This window comes from Macaca nemestrina, chromosome 5 (assembly GCF_043159975.1).
Source record: "Macaca nemestrina isolate mMacNem1 chromosome 5, mMacNem.hap1, whole genome shotgun sequence".
Lineage (NCBI taxonomy): Eukaryota > Metazoa > Chordata > Mammalia > Primates > Cercopithecidae > Macaca > Macaca nemestrina.
The window spans coordinates 126,091,386-126,112,359 of NC_092129.1; the positions used below are offsets into that span (position 1 = coordinate 126,091,386).

The 20,974-nt window shown below is 38.3% G+C and overlaps 1 protein-coding gene across 34 annotated transcripts in view; it reads left to right on the forward strand.

The window, feature by feature from the left end:
- The window catches only part of LOC105479539 (dystonin), a 496,741-nt gene that overhangs the window by 258,688 nt on the left and 217,079 nt on the right, over window positions 1-20,974 (forward strand). Inside the window, exon 1 of one of the 34 annotated variants that reach the window (XM_071095978.1) lies at window positions 1,309-2,690. The exons of the other annotated variants lie outside the window; for them this stretch is intronic. Within the exon in view, the coding sequence (XP_070952079.1) occupies window positions 1,929-2,690 (762 nt within the window). The 5' untranslated portion in view covers window positions 1,309-1,928. Of the gene's footprint in view, window positions 1-1,308; window positions 2,691-20,974 lie in introns of those variants that run through there. 34 annotated transcript variants of the gene reach the window in all.

Consider the following 20,974-nt stretch of genomic DNA (forward strand, 5'->3'; position numbering starts at 1 on the left):
AGTGCAGTCAGTGGTGCAATCTTGGCTCACTGCAACCTCCACTTCCTGGGTTCAAGTGATTCTCCTGCCTCAGCCTCCCAAGTAGCTGGGATTACAGGCATGCATCACCATGTCTGGCTAATTTTTGTATTTTTATTAGAGGCGGGGTTTTACCATGTTGGCCAGGCTGGTTTTGAACTCCTGACCTCAAGCAATCCACCTGCCTTGGCCTCCCAAAGGGCTGGGATTACAGGCATGAACTACTATTGCTGGCCTCAAACAACTAACTCTTAAGTGGGTAAGAGCTCATTACTGTGGGGATGGCACAAAGCCGTTCATGAGGGAGCTGCTTCCATGACCCAGACACCCCCTACTAGGCCCAACTCCAACATGAGATTTGGAGGGGACAAATATCTAAACTTCATCAGTGGAGATGGAGGGAAGGATTGGGGGAGTGCAGATCACTGGTTGCCTTTCCATCATGTTAGTACAAATACCAGCGATTATACATTTATATTCTCTTGAATAAGGTACCACTCATTGCCTTTGAATACATTGAAGATCAAGTTAAAAACAAAAAAAAATCTGAGACCTTATTTTTACCAGCTTATCTTCTGAGATATTCAGTTTTTGCTACTAGAGAATATTTTTAAATGAATAAGGAAAATTTTACAATGCAGGATCTGTTATTGACAGACATCTGCGGTATCATTGCAAACTTGACTAATTGAATATTCTTACTTAGTAAAATATAATGAGTTCCATCTTTTGATCAGTCTAAAGACTACCTAGTGAAAGGCAATTACTAATTTTTTTAATAGTGAAATGATTTCTGCTTACGTGTAAATCCATTTCATGCCATTCTATTTTTTTTTTTTTTTTAACGATGTCTATGACTAAGTGTTAGAAATATGCACACCTTGGATAATCAAGTTTCATGCTGACTCATTATTTTTCCAGCAAGTCCCTCATAAAAACTGTATAATATTTAACTAAGGTATAATTATAAAAGTTACATATAAAGTTTAACTGCATATATATATGTATATATATATATATGAATGCACATATATTTCCTTTTGCTAAGTGTTTCATGCTTTAAATTACATAATTTATCTATTTGCTCACATTAAAGTCCTAATAATTAGATGAAGTGATGGCTTGGAAATTTATATTATTTGAAAAGTATTATAAACTATTTTAAAAGATTGATTGTTTAGAAACAATTTTATTAGAGAATTCTAAGCATTTACCACTTATCTCTCCTGCTAGCTATTGAATCATCTTGTTATTTTTTGACTTGTTTTGAATAAGAGTCTTAATATAATTTACAGAGATTTTTGAGCTTTTGGTTTGTTTCTTTGTGTGCAAGTACCAAAATTAGTTGGTATTTCTTAAGAAAAAAAAAATTATGTGGTAGAGGGTAGAGAGTCTCTGAAGTTCAATTTGAAAGGCACTTTGAAACTAAATTTGAAGGGCACTTTCCCAAATCTCTCCTGACTGGTATTTGCTTTCTGTTTGCTCTCATTCGTTGAACCACCGATAGTTTCAAAGGTTAAGTGCAAACTTCGTTAGTGTATCTGCATTTCAGAAAACTGAAAGTTAAAAACAGTCATAATCTTCTCATACAGTGAAGCGAAGGGTTTGCCTTGCGAGCTCATCAGTGTTGTAATTTGACAGTGAACAGTAATGTTTGTCTAAGAGGATTGGTGGCCAGAAATAAGCCACAGTGTCTAATGAGACACAGGGACCGGCTGGGCAGGATGCCACAGCATTTCTTGTGTGTGCCTTTCTCATAAGCAAAATGGCCTCAGACTGAAGAGGATGGTCATGAAGTCTGTGTGGAACAGACGTCAGAGTGGAATTTTCAGACTTAATGGAGAGGATCTAAGTAAGCTCTGGATTTTGAAATGAGTGAAATTGTGGAGCTGTGATCTCCTACAAATCAAATGGGGAATGTCTGTGGATGTGTAAGAGCTGAGAAGGAAGAACAATATGTAGATCCTGCCAAAACTCCTTTGAACCCTGAAAAATACTCTCCTGGAAGAAAATACTTCAGAAGAAAACCAATCAAGAAAACTGGAGGTGACAAAGAGTCAGTTAAGGCAAACAATGAAAATGAAGACAAGAAGAAGAGCAGCAGTCAGCCTTCAAAAGAACAGCCAGCTCCTTTATCCAGGGGACTGGTACAGCAGGAATCTGTTACCCTACACTCTGCCCTGGGAGATGGTATTCAGCAAAAGAAGACAGAAGTTGTAGCTGACAGTGTTAAACAGAAACTTCTGCCGAGTGCTGTAAGCAGTTGGTCTGACCATGTGAATACTTCTCCTGCTGAAGACAGTGAAACAGAAGTAAAAGTTAGTGAGCTGGATGAAAGGATTTCAGAAAAAGACAGCACTCCATATTGCGCAAAGAGGAAGAAGCATTTAGATGATGTCAACACAAGCGAAATAACATTCCAGGAAAAAACTGATGTTTTTTCTTTTCGAAAGGCAGCCAGCTTAAGCTCTGTTCCCTCGAGTATAGAAAGATCTCTCGAAAAAAGTGGGTTTGCTGAAGACCCATCAAAAAGTTATAGCAGTATACAAGAAAAGCAAAACACTGAGAGATTTTGCCCTCATGCAACACAGCATTTTCAGTTTAAAAAAAAGAGATGCCATTCCCTTTATACTAGTGTGTCCTCTGTTTCTAAGGACACAGATGGAAATGAGGTAAGTGAAATGTGGAGTCTGAGTTCAAGTAAATAAGTATTTCAGGTGCTCCATCAGACTCACATCTAATTTGTCTTTCATAAAGTTATTTTCATATTAGTGCATGTAAAAGCCGTAGAGTTTCATTGCGTTTTATTTGTAGCCTCAGGTTTGATTATTATGGTTTTATTTTTGTGCTGTGCACATTCTTTGATCCCACTTTAGTCTAAAAATCCTGTACATTTTCATTATTGGTGGAAGACTTTAAAAAGCACTACAGTAAGAGAGTGCATATCTTTCAAATTTTTCTAGTTCATGATTCTTGACTTTGCCTGTGGAATAGCCTGTGGAAACTTAGTTGGACTGTAGGTAAAAGTTCAATTAGAAAATAGTCATGAGAAGACAATAGCTTTGTAACAAATAATAGGATACTGTAAAATTATCAGTCAATACCGACTTGCTGATTCATAAGTTTGGAAAGCCAGATTCTGGTTCTTTGTTGATTTTCATGTGCAGAAACATTCACATAATTGCTGTCAATTCTGTGCTTATGTTTTGAGGGTCAGGGCACATCTTTTCTCTTCCTTTATGTTATTCCCCAGCCCCAGTCTAAAATCAGAAATTGTTAGGGTAGCAGCCATAGGAATTTGAAAATGACACAGACTGCCAGGAAGTTTAGATCTTTATTCCTAATACTGATATTTAGCTTTAGAGAAGTTACTTATCTGGGGTTTTTACTTGTCTTTAAAGTATGATTAGATAGGTATTTATTAATTGCTCAAGAAATGTATTATCCAAATAACCTCTACATGTTACTACTGAGGAGTTGATGGCTTTTTCTTTAAGCTATTCCTAACTTTATCTTTTAATAAAACATCTGAACATAAAGAGTATTTGTGATGTTAATCATTCTTGGCAAGGTCATTGTATCAATGAGCAGAGATCATTTGCATAATGATAGAATGAGGTTTTATGAGGTTTAGTGTACGCCATCATCACTGACCTTGGTGGCTGAGTTCTCCTGAAGGTGTCCTGTTTATATACTCTGCTACACCTTGCCAATATTATGTCATCAGTTCTGTTTGTATTTTACAGTGGTTACATTTTAAAAAGAAAACATTCAGTCTGTGTCGTTATCTATGTAGCTCTGGCATAATGGCCAGTGCAAAAGAAAACTACTTGACTACTATATGTTTATGAATATAAGCAGTTGGTTTAATTTCACATATGTTTTCCAACTGTTTTCTTGCATAATTTGGCTTCAAGTAAGCTGTACATTTTTGCATTAATGGAAATTTTTATAATCTGTTTCCTTAGTGGTACATTAGCCTTTCCTTCAATGGAAAATATATGTGGAAATAAGTCACAAACTGACCGATCAGATTTGTGAAATAACTGTGATGCAATGTATATAAAGCCTGACATCATCTTGGTCAAAGCTGGATGGGTAGTCATTATTTTTTCTGAAGGGTTTGATGTCTCATGTCCCTGTAGTTCAGATAAAGACTATTTGTTTATTCTGTGGCACACAAAGAGTCAAAATCAACAGTTTAGCTATTCCTCTTAGGACATTCTTCCTGTTACCTTGGAGTTGTTTGACTCTGTCTCTTTATCTTTGGTTGGAAACTTCCACGTAACTCTTTATCTTGCATGGGATTCTATATTTTTCATTGGAGAATTAGTGAGATTGCTGGAAGCCAATGAGAGCTTCCGGCCGCTTCATTGGCATTTCATCCCGGAAATGGCCGAGTAACCAACATTCCTTTTGTTTGCTCTTTTTCATAGCTTCCCTATGTGATCAGTTTTTGCTCTGAGTTGCATGTAGGGTTGGACTCAACTTTCGAGTTAACTTCTAAATAGAATAGTGTACAATTTTTTGAACTTATTTTAACCTGACTTGATCTCCCCTAGTCCTGTGACATTCATCATTCTCAGTCTACCTCCCCTTTGAGTTGTTGCAATGACACGCTGACCTAGAGTGGTCTTCTTGGCTCGAGGGACTCTGTGGAGGCCACTCATCCAGCCCTTCCTGCTGCATATAAATGTTATCAACATGTTATATCTTTATTAGGATAAGTAGGTAAAAAAGGAGTATCTTAGATTTGTATACTGCTTTGGAATTGGAAAAATGGTTTCAGACACATTATGTCATTTGATCATCCCAACAACTGTATGAAATAGGCAAAATAGACTATGCCTCATATACAGAATGAAAAAATGGAAACTCAAAGAGGTTAAATAAATCCTTAAGGCAATATGGTAAATAAGATTACCTGAGTTAAATTATGGCACGATATCCCACTTGTTTTGCCTGTCAATGAAATTTAAGGGAGATTGCTAAAAAGTTAGAGCAGGAATTGATGTTAATAGTGTCGTCTGTGAAGGATATGTTATAAACAGGTGGCAGAAGGTAGATTGTTTTGGGAGACAAGGAGTAATGAGCTCAGTGTTTGTACCTTTTTCAAGGATCTTCTGTTTGTCCAAGACTCACCTTGTACCTTGTGACAAGGTTTCCTACCTTTGTCCTTGAGCTCTTTCCAGAAAACATTCTTTTTTCTTTAGTTTCACAAATCCCACCTCTTCCCAGTTTTGTTAAGTTGATATTAGCACAGATAGTTGTTTTCATCATCTATAGACTGTGGGTTCTCTAATCTGACCATATACATGTAAGAGTCATCTGAAGATATTTCAAAAAAGATAGATGCCTGGATGTCACCTGCAGTTGGGTGCTCTGTAGGTGATTCTAAGGGTCAGGATGTTGGATAGGGACCTTTTTACTCTTCTTATTCTACAGCAGTACTTCTTAAAGCCTGGCCCCAGGGTCCCTGCAGAAGAATCCTCTAGATTGCTTATTGAAAAACACCTTGCTTGAGATTTAATTTAATCAAAATATCTTCTGTCATGAGACAGTATTATATATGTTTTAGGCACCTGCTCATGTGTTTTTAAAAACACACCAGATTTAGAGAACCAGCATCACCTTAGCTTAGCGTTTACCATCTCATTTTCTTCTTAATGTAGGTTTTCTGATAAGCAATGTGGATTATGGCCTGGCAGGCAGAAAATAGAAGTTCTTCTAGTCAGACTTTGCCACCAGAGAGCTGCATGACTTAGGCAGTCTTCTTTATTTCTCTAAGTCTCAGTTTTATTTTCTATAAAAGGAGCATACTTGACTAGATCACGATCCTACTGCTAATAATAATGCTATTTGTTGAGTCCTGCTATATTCGAAGTACTTCACAACTACATAAATCTTCAGAGCAAGTCTCAGAAGTGTTCTGTTATGAGCTCCATCTTTACAGATGAGGAAACTGAGTCTTAGGAAAGTTAAGTAGCTTACTCAACTCACTTAACAATGAGTGGTACAGCTTTGATCTGACCCAAAATTGTCTGCCAGGCTGAACTCTTACCTGATGCAATTTACCCTCCTTTTCCTACATACATCTTTCCAGTTTTAAATTTCTGTGAATTCATGTACATAAGTATATGCCTTTTTGTTTGTCCAGTGTTATTCCTGCTCTCTCTTTCCCTCTCTTCCTTTATTTCTTTATCAAACATTTATTATGTATTGAACCCAAACTAGGCACCCTGAGATAAGTAAAATGTAACTCTTTTCCTTGTGCATTATATCTCATTGTTTGTTCATAACAAATGACAGGGGACCATGGCTGTAAAGTTAGTCACTTGAGAGTTAGTCACCTGGGATGATGATCAGTGTAAGTTTAACTTCTCAGCAAAACATGTGGTGGCTCTATTAAGTAATGAAAATTGAACTGCATTTCTGTTCCTTTCCATCCTTTGGTGAATTGCTGATGAGTAGTGCAGTGGCCTAAAGTAAAAAAACAAAGAGAGAAGGTTAAGAAATGAGTGTGGCTGTTGTACACAATATATTGTCAGTCTCTGAATAATGAAGAGTTGAATATTTTTATTACATTGGCTTTTGTATTTAAAAAACTTTGAAAAAAATTAAGAACCATCTCAGAATGTGAGAGGAATTACGTTCAACCTACCTGAAATATATTTATTCATTATTTTTTTCTTTCACCAACTCTTTTAAGAAGTTTAGACTTTAAAATTTATGATTGGAATTCAAGGACCAGGGTAAAATCTGAATGTGTTTAGCCTTGCTCCACAGATCTTGAAGATGAAGGTCATTCATTCTATAATTGACTAACTCATTTCTTGCTGAACCATTTTCTCTTTCTTTAAACATGAACATTCATATTGATTTCTCTTGACTATTTCTAGTCATTTAGATTTCATAACCAGTTTGTGAAAATATAGTTTTAGAATAATTGCATAGAATTTGGGTCCCTATCAGCATTATGATGCCTTTCTCTGCCTTTTAAGTTAAATGAAGGACATACACAGTTTGAATCCTTTGCTTTACAAAAAAAGGTATTTTTTTCCCCCTGTTTAAATAAGTAAATGAGAATTTGTTCAAAGTAGTTATCAATTTAGAGCATTAGCACTTGGACTTTATCAACTTATTAATTACTTTTGTTCTCTATTTCACCCCTCCCTTATATAGGCAGTTTGTACCAGTTAAAGTTTTAAAAATGTTTGTGCCATCTTTACAGTTAAAAACATTTTGTGAAGCATTTTCACACTTTTTTTTTTTTTTTAACTTGGAAGCAGATGCTAAAAATGTGTTGATTACATTTGTTTCTGCCAAAATAGTTTAAACATTTTTAAAGAAATTGTCCTTGGAAACAAACATCTTGGCTTGGAAATATTTGTCTGTGCTGACAAATTCAATATGGAATTTGCTTTAGCGTGACTATAGTGTCAAGTGATGTGAATAAAAGAGTTTTAGAAATATAATACCCTCTTACACGCCTCCATTCACTGTGGGGCAGGCACTGTTCTCAGCCGTGTGTGTGTATCTCTTAGTCTCTCACACCAAGAAGATTCTATTATTATACTCGTTTTACAAAAGAAGAAACTGAGGCCCAGAGAAGTCACAGGGCTAGAAAATAGTGGGAACAGGAAGTGAATTCCAGTTGCTGCCATCCACAGCTTTGCACCAATCTTCCTCCCAGTGTTAAGCTTTTACTCTTGCAATAATGAAATTCATGAGGTAGGAGAAGAATCCTGAGCTTCACCTTCTCCGGCTTGCTGCTTTCATTCTTACTAATATCTACACTCTCTGAAATAGATTATAATCCTTATTTTTATTTTAATAGAAACATATGAAAGGATTGAATTTTCATTTGCTAGTGTTTTCGTATCTGAGTCTCTAAATCAATAGGGATTTGTGTTCCGCACAGAAGAACACTTGACTGTCATTTCTACATCCACTGTGTGTCCCACAAGTCAGTTTCTGCTTCTGTAGGAGGTGGTCCATGGATAGGTAAAACTCTCTCAGCAGTGTTATGGGGAATCACTTAGCTTGGCAGAGCAGGGGAAGAGAACTTACAAGATGTTGAGTCAGAAGGCTTACATCAACGCAGGTCTTATTATTCCCATCCTTAAAATTGGGGTAGTTTCTTGTTTTGAGGATTAAATGAGGTCACATATGTGAAAAAGACTTAGGAGACTGTAAAGTGCTTTGTAACGTATATCTTTTTGTCTTCTGTTTCTGGAGAAAAGAGAAATACTTTGTGACCATCCTGTAAATAGAAAGAATTCTGTAAGTTTTCAAAACTTTTAACAGGACACGTCTTTCTCTCCTTCAGACACAGAACATTCTGTATAACCAGAATAGGCTGCCATCTTCCCCTCCCTCTGTGATCCCATCTCCATTCATCCTCTCATTTCTTTAGCAGATATTTACTAAGTATCTATTATGTGTCATACAGTGTGCTGACTATATTCTTCCAATTCCATAGTTAGCTTAAAACTTTGTCAGCCTTCTTAGACAAGGTAGCATGAAACTAAAAGAAAAATAAAAAAACAACAACAATGAAAACCCTGTCAATTTGTTGGAATGGAAATACCCTTGGAAGGAACCATTTAAAAAAATATTTAAGATTCAGTGGGTACATGTGCAGGTTTGTTAAATATTGCATAATCCTGAGGTTGGAGCTTCCAATGATCCTGTCATGTAATACTTGATAGGTAGTTTTTCAACCCTTGTCCCACTCTTACCATCCCCACTTTTGGAATACCCAGTGTTTGTTATTTCCATCTCTGTGTCTGTGTATACTCAGTGTTTAGCTGTCACTGACAAGTGAGAACATGTGGTTTTTGGTATTCTGTTCCTGTGTTAATTCACTTAGTATAATGACTTCCAGCTGCATCCATGTTTTTGCAAAGGACATGATTTTGCTTTTTTTTTGATGGCTGTGTAGTACTCTATGTATGGCTGTATATACCACATTTTCTTTATCCAGTCCATTGTTGACAGACACCTAAGTTGATTCCCATGTCTTTGCTATTGTGACTAGTGCTGTGATAAACATACGAGTGCAGATGTCTTTTTAGAAGAATGATTTATTTTCCTTTGGTTATATACCCAGTAATGGGACTGCTCGGTTGAATGATAGTTTTGCTTTTAGTCCTTCGAGAAATATCCAAACTGCATTCCATAGGGACTGAACTAATTTGCATTTCCACTAACAGTGTATAAGCATCCCTTTTTCTCTGCAACCACACCAACATCCTATTATTCTTTTGACTTTTTTTTAATTTTAATTTTTACTTTTTTGATATGGAGTCTCACTCTGTTGCCCAGGCTAGAGTTCAGTGGCGTGATCTCTGCTCTTCAAGTGATTCTCCTACCTCAGCGTCCCGAGTAGCTGGGATTACAGGCATCCACCACGCCTGGCTAATTTTTGTATTTTTAGTAGAGATGAGGTTTCACCATGTTTGCCAGGTTGTTCTCGAACCCCTGACCTCAGGTGATCCACCTGCCTTGGTCTCCCTAAGTGCTGGGATTACAGGCATGAGCCACCCAGCCTTGACTTTTTAATAATGACCATTATGACTGGTGTGAGATGGTATCTCATTGTGGTTCTGATTTGCATCTCTTTAATGATCGGTGATATTGAGCATTTTTTCATGTGTTTTTTGACCGTTTGTATGACTTCTTCTGAGAAGTGTCAACATCATTAAAACGTGGGCAATGGACATGAATAGAAGTGTCATTTGTTTTTTCCTTGTTGATTTGTTTAAGGTCCTTATAGATTCTGGATATTAGTTCTTTTTCAGATGCATAGTCTGCAAATTTTTTTTTTCCATTTTAAAATTAGATCATCTGTTTACTCTGTTGACAGTTTCTTTTGCTGTGCAGAAGCTCTTTAGTTTAGTTAGGTCTGGAACCAATTCTTGAAGCTCATTTTGGTTATTTACACTTCACTAGTGCAGATACACTTCAAAGGCGTTATTGAGAGTAACTGATACCAGAGAGGAAGAGAACATAATGCCAGAGGCAAATCTGGTCTTCTCTCTGGGGTGGTGGGATTGGGTGGGGACTGTTGATTAAGGAGGTACAACTGGTCTAGTGAGGAAAGTTTTTATGGACCCTGACATCCAGTTCATCTGAGAGATCCAGGACTGTATCTTCCTCTGAAAATGTGTAGTGTTCTGTGTATCAGCTCCTTTGCCAGTATAGAAGTTGAGAAGCTCCAGTGAAAAGGGTCTGCCTTTAGGAGTGAGGCAAACCCAGGGGATTCCCTTTCGTGACCTATCTATGTGCAGCCATTTTCCTGGCAGTAGGTGCACTGGGAGGAAACTGGATGACTGTGGCTACTGAAACAGAAGAAAAATTAGTCTGACTTGTAAGAATAGATTTCTTTTCTAAACACAAAGGAGAAATGCCCCTCTCTTATAAATTCTGTGCCAGAATTTAGGAGACCTGGGTTCATATCCTAGGTCTCCTACTAGCATGCTGTGAGACCCTAGGCAAATGACATCACCTCTTTTAGTCTCAGCTTGTTCAGTAGTGAGAGGAGGGCATCCACCAAATATCTCTGCTTTCCTTCAGTTTGAATCCTCATGATTTTTTTAATTTTCATTATATAACTTTCTTTAACTATCTCTGTTTTCTTAACTTCAGAGATGTTGCTTTTTCTACTATTGACATAAATTATTTAGATAGTTAATTTGATAACACTGTAAATTATGTAGTTATTTAAAAATGTTTAAGAATAAAAATTGCATTATTTTCTTTGTATGGAATAATAAGATACATACTTTTTTAAAAAGTGAATAAGCTTTCGGGGAATATCCAAGTCAACTTTGGAGCTGACAGTTCTTGTGTACTCAGTGCATGCCATAACCATGACAGCATCTGTAAAAATAGGGTGTTTCTGTTGCCCAGTTGTCTGGTGGCATTGAGTTTGCTCATAGGACTTTCACGTTTACAGATTCAGCTGACTAACACGGGTGAGGCTGTTGCAATTCATTTAGCAGTAAGTGGGTCATTTAGTAATAAGCTGTGAATGAAATCAGTATGCTATAAGATGAGATATGTTGGCTTGTTTTCTTTTATTGAAAAGACATTTTGAAGCTCTATACAATGTCAAATTCATGAAATTTTTTTAGATAAGTGATTCAGGTGAAACTTAGCTTTCTTACTCAACCATAGGTTCTCACCGAGTGGTCTCTACGCCTGTGTTCCCCACTGGACACTTTTGTGCATTGGTAAGGGTATTCTGCTATTATCAGAAAGTGAGGTTAATTGGAAACCTTTTAATTTTCTGAAATGACAAAGTTTACATGGCAGGGTTAAAACTCATTCATACAAAATGAAAACAGGAAACTGTTTTCTAAGTGTGTTTCTGATCTTTCATACTTTTTCTGTCTTTAATACTTCCTTTATTCCTGCTCTGCATTTATTCAGTAGATAGTTATTGAGCACCTGATAAGTGCCAGGCCACGTTGAGTATGGGGAAACTGTTCCAAAGGGAGAAGTAGATTGAACAAACTACTGTAGGAGAGAGGGAACATATTGTTCATATAGCTTGATATTAATATGATTTGATCATATAGGAGAAGAGAATTGCTTGAATTTGGATTACCATACCTGCGGAGTAAAGAACACACCGTTTTGGGAATGAGAATATAATAATATTTGGTACAGCGAGACTAGTTAGTCGGCTGGTACTAATCCAAACATGGAGGCTTAGTACCAGAAGAAGGTAGAAGCCCAATATTATTCGAGGTGTTTCACGACTGTGTTTCAAAACGCGTTGTTGGTATTGACATTGAAGACTAGTGGTAACAATCTAGAGTAGAGATAATAGTTGCCTTGATTCAAGTTGATAGTGGGAAGAGAGAAAATGGAGATATAAGACCCCCTTCTTCCTATAAAAATCAATCTTAGAACAGCTAATATATTCATATGATTACGTGTGTGAATAAATTGCCATTAAAAGTAATGGCAAGAACTGCAAATACTTTTGCACTTAGTATCTTCCTTAGGGGCGTGAGAAACTAGCAGTTGAGTGTTTTGTAGAATGAGCCAACAAACATAAAGAAGATTCAGAAAAGTTGGGTTTATTCATCCTTTTATGCTTTGAGAGTTCCAGTACTGGTTGCTTTGGTTCCCAGACTGCAGAGCAAAATATTCTGCTTGATCTCTCATATTTATTGTGTTTTTTAGCTGTTTTTTGAGACTGTGGCTCACATTGCTTGACTGTGCTCCATGAGGCACTTGGTCACACTTGCACAGTGAAACAAAACTTACGTTGTTTTATATCCCTGACTGACCATGAGCAGGCATGTGTCTGGTGACAGCACTGTTGGAACTATGTGAAATGGGGTCAAGCTTTCTTCTTTGGTTTGAAATTTGCCTGTCCAAATTCCCTTCCTGCGGATTCTCACCCACAATCCTCTGCACCTTTTTCTTTTAGTTACAGTTACTGGTGTTTCAGTCATTGACTGTTGCCTCAGCTCTATCCAGAGGGAGAAGGGAAAACTTGGGATAAAGTATCAGTGTTGTGTGTAAGAGTAGACGTAATGAGGGAAAAAGAGAAGCAGATGTAAGAAAGAGTATGAGGGTTTTTTGGTTGTTGGTAGTGATGTTTTTTAGGCTGAGCTTAGTTTTCAATATTTTTATTTCAGTTTTTGAGCTTACCTATGTGAAGTGAAAAGGTAAAATAGGCCAGGTACGGTGCCTCATGCCTGTAATCCCAGTGCTTTCAGAGGCTGAGGTGGGAGGATTGCTTGAGCCTGGGAAATCAAGGCTGCAGTGAGCCATGGTGGTGCCATGGCACTCCAGTCTGGGTGGCACAGCAAGTCTCTGTCTCAAAAACAAACAAATGAAAAAGTAAAATAGAAGTGATGACTTCTTGATTGTCAAGGCCCAGAATGAGTTCACTTGGATTCATGACATAAGACGTTTTATGTAGGCATGTTGACCTTCCATTACACTCTCTTTGAACTTGTAGGACAAACACTAGGTTTTGGTTGTTTTTACACAGTGCCAAAATAGGTTTTTTGAAAAATGTTGTCAGACGTGTGTTTTGTATTCTGTAAATAATAAGCAAACAAAACCCATTTGGTTTAGTGACATATTTATGGGTGGATTGGTTGTGTGCTGCATGTCCGCTATAGGTAATAAAGCCTCTTCTCCCCAGTGGGACTTTGAAATATGTGATAAAACAGAAGTGACCAAGAGAATCCTGGTCTCCTTAGTGAATTAATGCAGATTCTCAAGGTGTCCAACTCAATCATAAAGTCATTTGTTCATTGGATATTTACTGAGTATCTATAATGTGCCAAGCACTGCCCTAGCTAGGCATTGCAATACTAAGGCGAATAAGACATTATCTTTCAGGATATACTGCTCACGTGTTAGAGGGGTAGAAGATCTAACAACAGACAATAATGACACACAAGAGGTACTGCTTTTATACCAGTGTGTGTGGAGTACTTTCAAAAGTACAGAAGATCGTCAGGTCCCTTACACAGACCCCTGAGGCAGAATCAGCTGGGGCTTCCTCAAGGAAAAGGATGAGTGGAGGAGTAGCATGGGATGGGAATTGGTGAGGGCTTTCTCTGGATAAAGAGTGGTACGTATAAATGCATAGTATCTGTGGAAATCCATTCTTATTGATGAACTAGAAGTAGTTTACTGTGGCTGGAGCACGAAGAATGTTTGGGGTGGGTGTTAGAGGGCAGGGAGGAGAGATGAGGCTGCGTAGGACTGTGTTACCAATTGGATGTGGGCACAGAGGTTGAAAAGGCATCAAGGATGATCCCAGCAGTTTCTTTTATTTGGGGGCAACTGGGTAAATGGTGGGGCCATTCTCTGAGCTAGGAATGCAGGAGAAAGTACAGGAAGGAAAAAGAGGAATTAATTTCTCAATACATTGAGTTTGAAGGGGCTGTGAGATACAGCACAGTGATTAAGAGTATTAGCTTTGTAGCCAGACAGATTCAAGTTCAAATTTGACTTCTACCTGTTAGTAATTTGGGTAAACTTTGAACAGGTCATATTATTACTTTATGTCTCTTTGTCATTTGTAAAATAATATTGTATATTGTAAAGATTATAAGAGGTAATTTTTATGAAGTGCTTAATCACAGTATCTGGCTCATTTAAGTCGTCAATTCATGGTTAGTTTTACTATTGCAATGGAAGTGTATATGATAGGGAGTTGGGTTTAGGGTTAAGGTTTGGGATGGGATATAGGGATGTGGGAGTCAACTGTGTGAAGGTGGCAGCTAAAGCCACTGTGGTACAGATGATCTAGGGAGAGTGAGGAGAGTGGAGGAAAGAGGCCCGAGGCCTCTGCCCTGGGAATAATGTTAAAGGTTGGGTAACAGAGGAACCTCTAATGAAGACTGAGAAGGAATGGTTAGAGAGGCCGGAGGAAAGCCTGGAAGGGGTGATGTCATGGAAGCCAAAGAAGAAAGATTACCAGTGACAGACATCTCAGCGATACCAGGATTAGAAAATGGAAGGATGGGAAAACAACTCTTGAGCTCTTCTCCATGGTGTGTTTCTGTCATTAGACTGTAAGCTCTATGAGGATTGTTGTATAACCAATGCCTATTAATGGTACAAGTGGGCATTTATGAGTGTTTGCTGAATGAGTGAGGCTGTGAAGGAAGAGGTGATAGATAATCTCTCACAATATCTTTCAACTAGTCAGCATCCCCCTACCCATCACTTCCATTATGTTAACAATCTAATTTTCTTCTTTATTGGAAAAATAGAGTTAGGAACAAGAACTCCCTCACTTTGTCTGGTCACCTTTACTTAGTTTTAGTGGAATGGTAAGAAAGAGGCCAAATCAAAACAGGTAGAGATGTGAAGGTAATAGAGACAAGAAAATATAGAGTACTTTTTAAGGTAGCTTTCCTAAGAAGAGAATGGGAGACAGATGGTGATAAGTAAAGAGGGAATTGATTTCATGAAGATTATTTTTATTTATTTGAGGATGGAAGAGACTTGGGTATTTTAAATACTGAGAGACCCACATGAGAGGGGATTATTGATAGAATGAGATTGATAGGAAGTAGGAGGTGAAAGGATTTAAACCCCAAGGGAAAAGGAGATCATGTGGGAGCAAAGTTTGTGGATAGCAGGACAGAAGGGGGTTCTTACGTGGCTAAAGGAGGAGATGAAATTTGTTTGCTAAACATAAAAACATAAAAGTAGAGGTGGTAGGGTAGGTAGTTGTAGACAAATAGTGAAGAATTTTTATTTTTGGAAATGGAGTTTTAGTGTCACCCAGGCTGGAGTGCAGTGGCATAATCATGATTCACTGCAACCTTGGCCTCCTGGGTCCAGGTGATCCTCCCACCTCAGGGGCTCGAGGAAGCTTGGACCGCAGGTATGCGGCACTGTACCCAGCTAATTTTTTTTTTTTTTTTTTTTTTAAATAGAGGCAGAGTCTTCCTATGTTGCCCAGGCTGGTCTTGAACTCCTGGGCTCAAGTGATCCTCTTGCCTTGGCCTCCCAAAGTGTTGGGATTACAGGTGTGAGCCACCACACCCAGCCAAATAGTAAAGAATTGAAACAATATTGTGAGAGGTGAAAGAGCTGGCCAGTTAGGACACCAAGAAGAATTGCCACATTTCTTTGAGTACCTAGCTGAGGTTACAGACCTGGAATTTGTAGTGGCAGGAGTCCACATGGTGGTGTGCTTTTCTCTGGTAGAAGTTTATAGCTTAGGGTGAAAGCAGAGAAGACATGCAGCTGGATTGATCAGGATTAAGGTTTGGTGGTGGAGTGGTTGCAGGGTGAGGACAAAGATGTGAGGGACTTACGGATATTAGCAAGGAAGTGGTGGAAATGATAAATAATATAGTACAAGACAAACAGAAGAATGTAAAGATAGAAGGAGCATCTGTAGAGGAAGAAAAATAATTTTTTCAACCCTCTTAAGTTAGTTGGAATGGATGCCTACAACAAAAGACAGATTGATAAGAGAAAGACAGTCTATTAACATGTATGTTTCATACAAACATAGGAGAGCCCGGGGAATGAGCAGTTCTTAGAGGCGGCTTTGAATTCCATTTTATATAGCATCTTCAACAAAAGGCAGTGTATTTTTAGAGAAATGACGCGACAAAAGAAGAAAACTTCTGAGTCTCTGGGGGTGGCAACTTGTGGGAAAGGAAAGAAATGGCAGACAGAGGCCAGTTAGTAAAGCTTGTTCATATAGATAATTTTGGTCCCGTCTCCAGGCCCATAACTGACTAAAGTTATCTTTATTGGTTAATGTTTTTCCCTGTGGTAGAGGGGGACAGGATACCTTTTGTCTTTGTAAATCTATGTCCTGCTTTTAGGCAAAGGGAGAGCAGAGAGCTTTCCTGCATCTGCTGCTACTTAATTGCCTTCAGCTCAACAACCTTTTATTTTGACATGGCATCTTCTGGTCTCCCACAGTCCACCCTGTCCCCCAAGTATATATGAAATATATCAATAAACTGCTCTTCGTTTTTCTCTTGGTAATCTATCTTTTGTTACAGGGGTCTGTTACAATTAAGAATTTATGGGAGTTGAGGAAAAAATTATTTTTCTTCCTCTACAGTTCATAGATAGGAAGAAAATTGGGCATGTCAAGGAATGTGAGATGTTAATGAAGCCAGATAATTGGTTAGCTAGAGTTAGCAAAGGAAAGTGCTGGAAGAATAGGAAACTGCTTTTTGAAGTTAAATACCTCAGGTAGACTAGTTCTGGTTCAAGATGATGAGATCCAGGATGTAGGTGTATGACTGGCTGAAATGAAGAGACAAAGAAAGCACTGATGGTGGGTGCTACGTGGAAATGGCGTTTGGGTGTCCAGGCACACAGCTAGGTGCCACATCTTTGCGGGATGCGAGCATCGTGTTTAAGGAGGGGAAGGAGGAGAGCCAGAGAGCAAGAGTGGCCTACAATGTAAAAATGCTTTTTTTTTGTGCTTACAGATAATGACTTGATAACCACAGGTTTTGCATCACTGGAGGAGTAAGAATTCACCTGCCCCACCTGTGGGGCCAAGTCGGGCGACTTGGCTGAATTTTAGTTATTGCAGTGGGGGATACTTGGGGTTCAGTAAAAAGATAAAAGCAGTTTAAGGTATTGAAGACATAAGACTTTTTTTTACCATGGGGTAGATATTTTTGGAAGTTTGGGAATGGTAGCAAGCTGGGTCAGGAGAGATGAAGCCCAGATCAAATATGGGCAGGAGAGGCTCAGTGACAGGAAGAACTTGAATTTGGGCAGTAGCCAGCAATGACCAGGATGTGAGGCATGAAGGCTTCAAGTTTCTGAAAGGAACTCTGGTATAAAGTATTTTGTTTGTTTTGGTGCTGGCTGACAGATTGTTGGTGAAAAGCTTTAAGAAGCAATACTACTGAAGGTAATAAAATTGTGGTGGGGCCAGGTGCTGTGGTTCGTGCCTATAATCCCAGCACTTTGGGAGGCCAATGTGGGAGGATGACTTGAAGCCAGGAGTTTGTGGACAACAAAAATAAACTCCTGTCTTACACAAAATTTAAAAGAATTAACCAGACATAGTGGCACATGCTGGTGGTCCAAGTTGTTTGGGAGGCTGAGGTGGGAGAATCAGTTGAGCCCAGGAGTTGGAGGCTGCAGTGAGCTGTGATCTTGTCACTGCACTGCAGCCTGGCAACAGAGTGAGACCTCATCTCAGATAAATAGATGGATGGATGGATGGATGGATGGATGGATGGATGGATGGATGGGTGGGTGGGTGGGTGGATGGATAGATAAGTAGTGGTGGGAGAAAATCGATAGATAAGTTGTGGTGGGAGAAGCTAACATTTATAGAATTTTCTATGTGGCGGCGCTGTGATAAGCACTTGATATGACTGTTTTTATTTAATCTTTAGAACCACCAAAGGAGGACATTATTATATTTAAGTTTTTTAAAATTGACAAAAATTATATATATCATGTACAACATCGCATGAAATTCAAGTAATTAACATATACATTACTTCAGAATTACATTTTTGAGGTGAAAACACTTAAAATCTATTCTTTTAGCAATTTTAAAGAATGCAGTACATTGTTACTAACTATAGTCACTATGTTGTATAAGAGGAACTTATTCCTCTTAACTGAAATTTTGCATCCATTGACTGATATCACCCCAATCACTCCTACCCCAACCACCGCAGCCTCTGGTAACCACCATTCTAGTCTCCTAAATTATAGCTATGAGTTCAACTTTTTTAGATTCCACGTATAAGTGAAATCATTCAATATTTGTCCTTATGTACCTGATTTATTTTGCTTAACATTCCCTCCAGGTTCATCCATGTTGTTGTTAATGACTACATTTCCTCCTTTTTTTTTTTTTTTTCTCTAGGCTGAACAGTACTCTTTTGTTTGTATATATTACATTTTTAAAATTCATTCTTCGGTTGATGGACACCTAGATTGATTCCTTATCTTGGCCATTGTGAATAATGCTGCATTATACATGGAAGTGCATGTATATCTTTGATATATAGATTTCCCTTGGATATATACCCAGTAATGAGATTGCTGGATTATATGGTAGTTCTATTTTTAAGTTTTTGGGTATCTCTATACTGTTTTCCATAATGGTTTTACTAACTTACATTCCTACCAACAGCGCAGAAGTTCCCTATTCTCCACATTCTCAACACTTGCTATCAGCTAGGTGCAGTGGCTCACGCGTGTAATCCCAGCACTTTGGGTGGCTGAGGCGGGTGGATCACCTGAGGTCAGGAGTTCAAGACCAGCCTGTCCAATATGGCAAAACCCCATCTTTACTAAAACTACAAAAAAATTAGCCAGGTGTGGTGGTGGGTGCCTGTAGTGCCAGTTACTCGGGAGGCTGAGGCAGGAGAATTGCTTGAACCCAGGAGGTGGAGATTGCAGTGAGCTGAGATTGCCCCACGGTGCTCCAGCCTGGGCAACAGAGTGAGACTCCGTCTCAAAAACAAAAACAAAAACCAACAAAAAACCACTTGTTATCTTCCTTTTTTTTTTTCCTGAGACTAGCCATTCTAACAGGTGTGAGGTGATATCTCGTTGTGGTTTTAATTTGCATTTCTTCAATGCTTAGTGATGTTGATCATTTTTTTCATATACCTCTTGGCCATTTGCATGCCTTCTTTTGAGAAAATGTCTATTATGATATCCTTTGTTTATTTTAAATTGAGTTTTTAAAATTTTTATTTATTTATTTACTTATTTTGAGATGGAGCATTGCGCTCTTGCCAGGCTGGAGTGCAGTGGTGCAATCTCAGCTCACTGCAATCTCCGCCTCCTGGGTTCAAGTGATTCTCCTGCCTCAGCCTCCCAAGTAGCTGGGACTACAGGCCCGTGCCACCACTCCCAGCTAATTTTTTGTATTTTAGTAGATATGGAGTCTCACCATGTTGGCCAGGATGGTCTCGATCTCCCGACCTCGTGATCTGCCTGCTTTGGCCTCCCAAAGTGCTGGGATTACAGGCATGAGCCACCACATCCGGCCAAGTTTTTTGTTTTCTTATTACTGAGTTGTTTTAGTTCCTTATATATTTTGGATATTAACTCATTATAAGATGAATGGTTTGCACATATTTTCTCCCATTCTGCAGTTTGTCTCTTTGTTTATTGTTTCTTCGGCTGTGCAGAAGCTTTTTAGTTTGCCGTAATCTCATTTTTCTATGTTTGCTTTTTTTACTTGTGCTTTTGGAGTCATATCCAAAAAATCATTGTCCTGTCCAAAGTCAAGAAACTTTTCCTTATATTTTCTTTAGTAGCTTTATAATATTAAGTCTTACATGTAAGTCTTTAATCCAGTCTGCATTGATTTTTGTATATGGTGTGAGATAAGGGTCTAATATCATTCTTCTTCATGTAGATATGCAGTTTTTCAGACATCATTTGTTGAAGAGACTGTTCTTTCTCCATTGTGTGTTATTGGCATCTTTGTCAAATATCAATTGACCATAAATGCGTGGTTTGTTTCTGGGCTCTCTGTTGTTCCACTGGTCTGTCTGTTTTCATGTCAGTACCATGATGTTTTCATTACTATAGGTTTGTAGTATATTTTGAAGTCAGGTAGAGTGTGATGCTTCCAGGTTTGTTCATTTTGCTCAAGATCGCTTTGACTCTTTGGGGTCTTTTGTGGTTCCACTCAAATGGAAGGATTGTTTCTTCTATATCTGTGCAAAGTGTCATGAAAATTTTGATAGGGATTGCATTGAATCTATAGATTGCTTTGGCTAGTATGGACATTTTAACAGTGTTAATTTTTCAAATTCATGAATGAACATGGGATATCTTTCCATTTATTCATGACTTCTTTAATTTCTTTCATCAGTGTTTTCAGTATAAAGGTCTTTTATCTCCTTGGTTAAATTTATTACTAGGTCTTTTTTAAAGCTATTGTTAATGGGATTGCTTTCTTGATTTCTATTTTGGATAGATTGTCGTTATTATTTAAGTTTTAAAGATGAATAAAGTGAGACCAGGCGCAGTGGCTCACACCTGTAATCCCAGCAGTTTGGGAGGCCAAGGTGGGTGAATCACCTGCATTCAGGAGTTCAAGACCAGCCTGGACAACATGGTGAAACCGTGTCTCTACAAAAAATACAAAAATTGCCGGATATGGTAGCACACACCTTTAGTCCCAACTACTTGGGAGGCTGAGACAGGAGAATCACTTGAACCTGGGAGGCGGAGGTTGCAGTGAGCCAAGATGGCACTACTGCAGTCCATGCTGGGTGACAGAGTAAGATTCCGTCTCAAAAAAAAAAAAGATAAAGAAAATGGATTTTAGGAGATTACATGAGTAGTCTGGGTCATTCATTTCATTAACTGTTGGAATTAAGATTGAAACCCAGGCAGTATGAATTGAACCCTCTCTGATTATCACTATATCGCCTCCAGATTTTGAAGGGAGGTAGCTTGATTACTTTCTAGAATCTGACCCAAATGT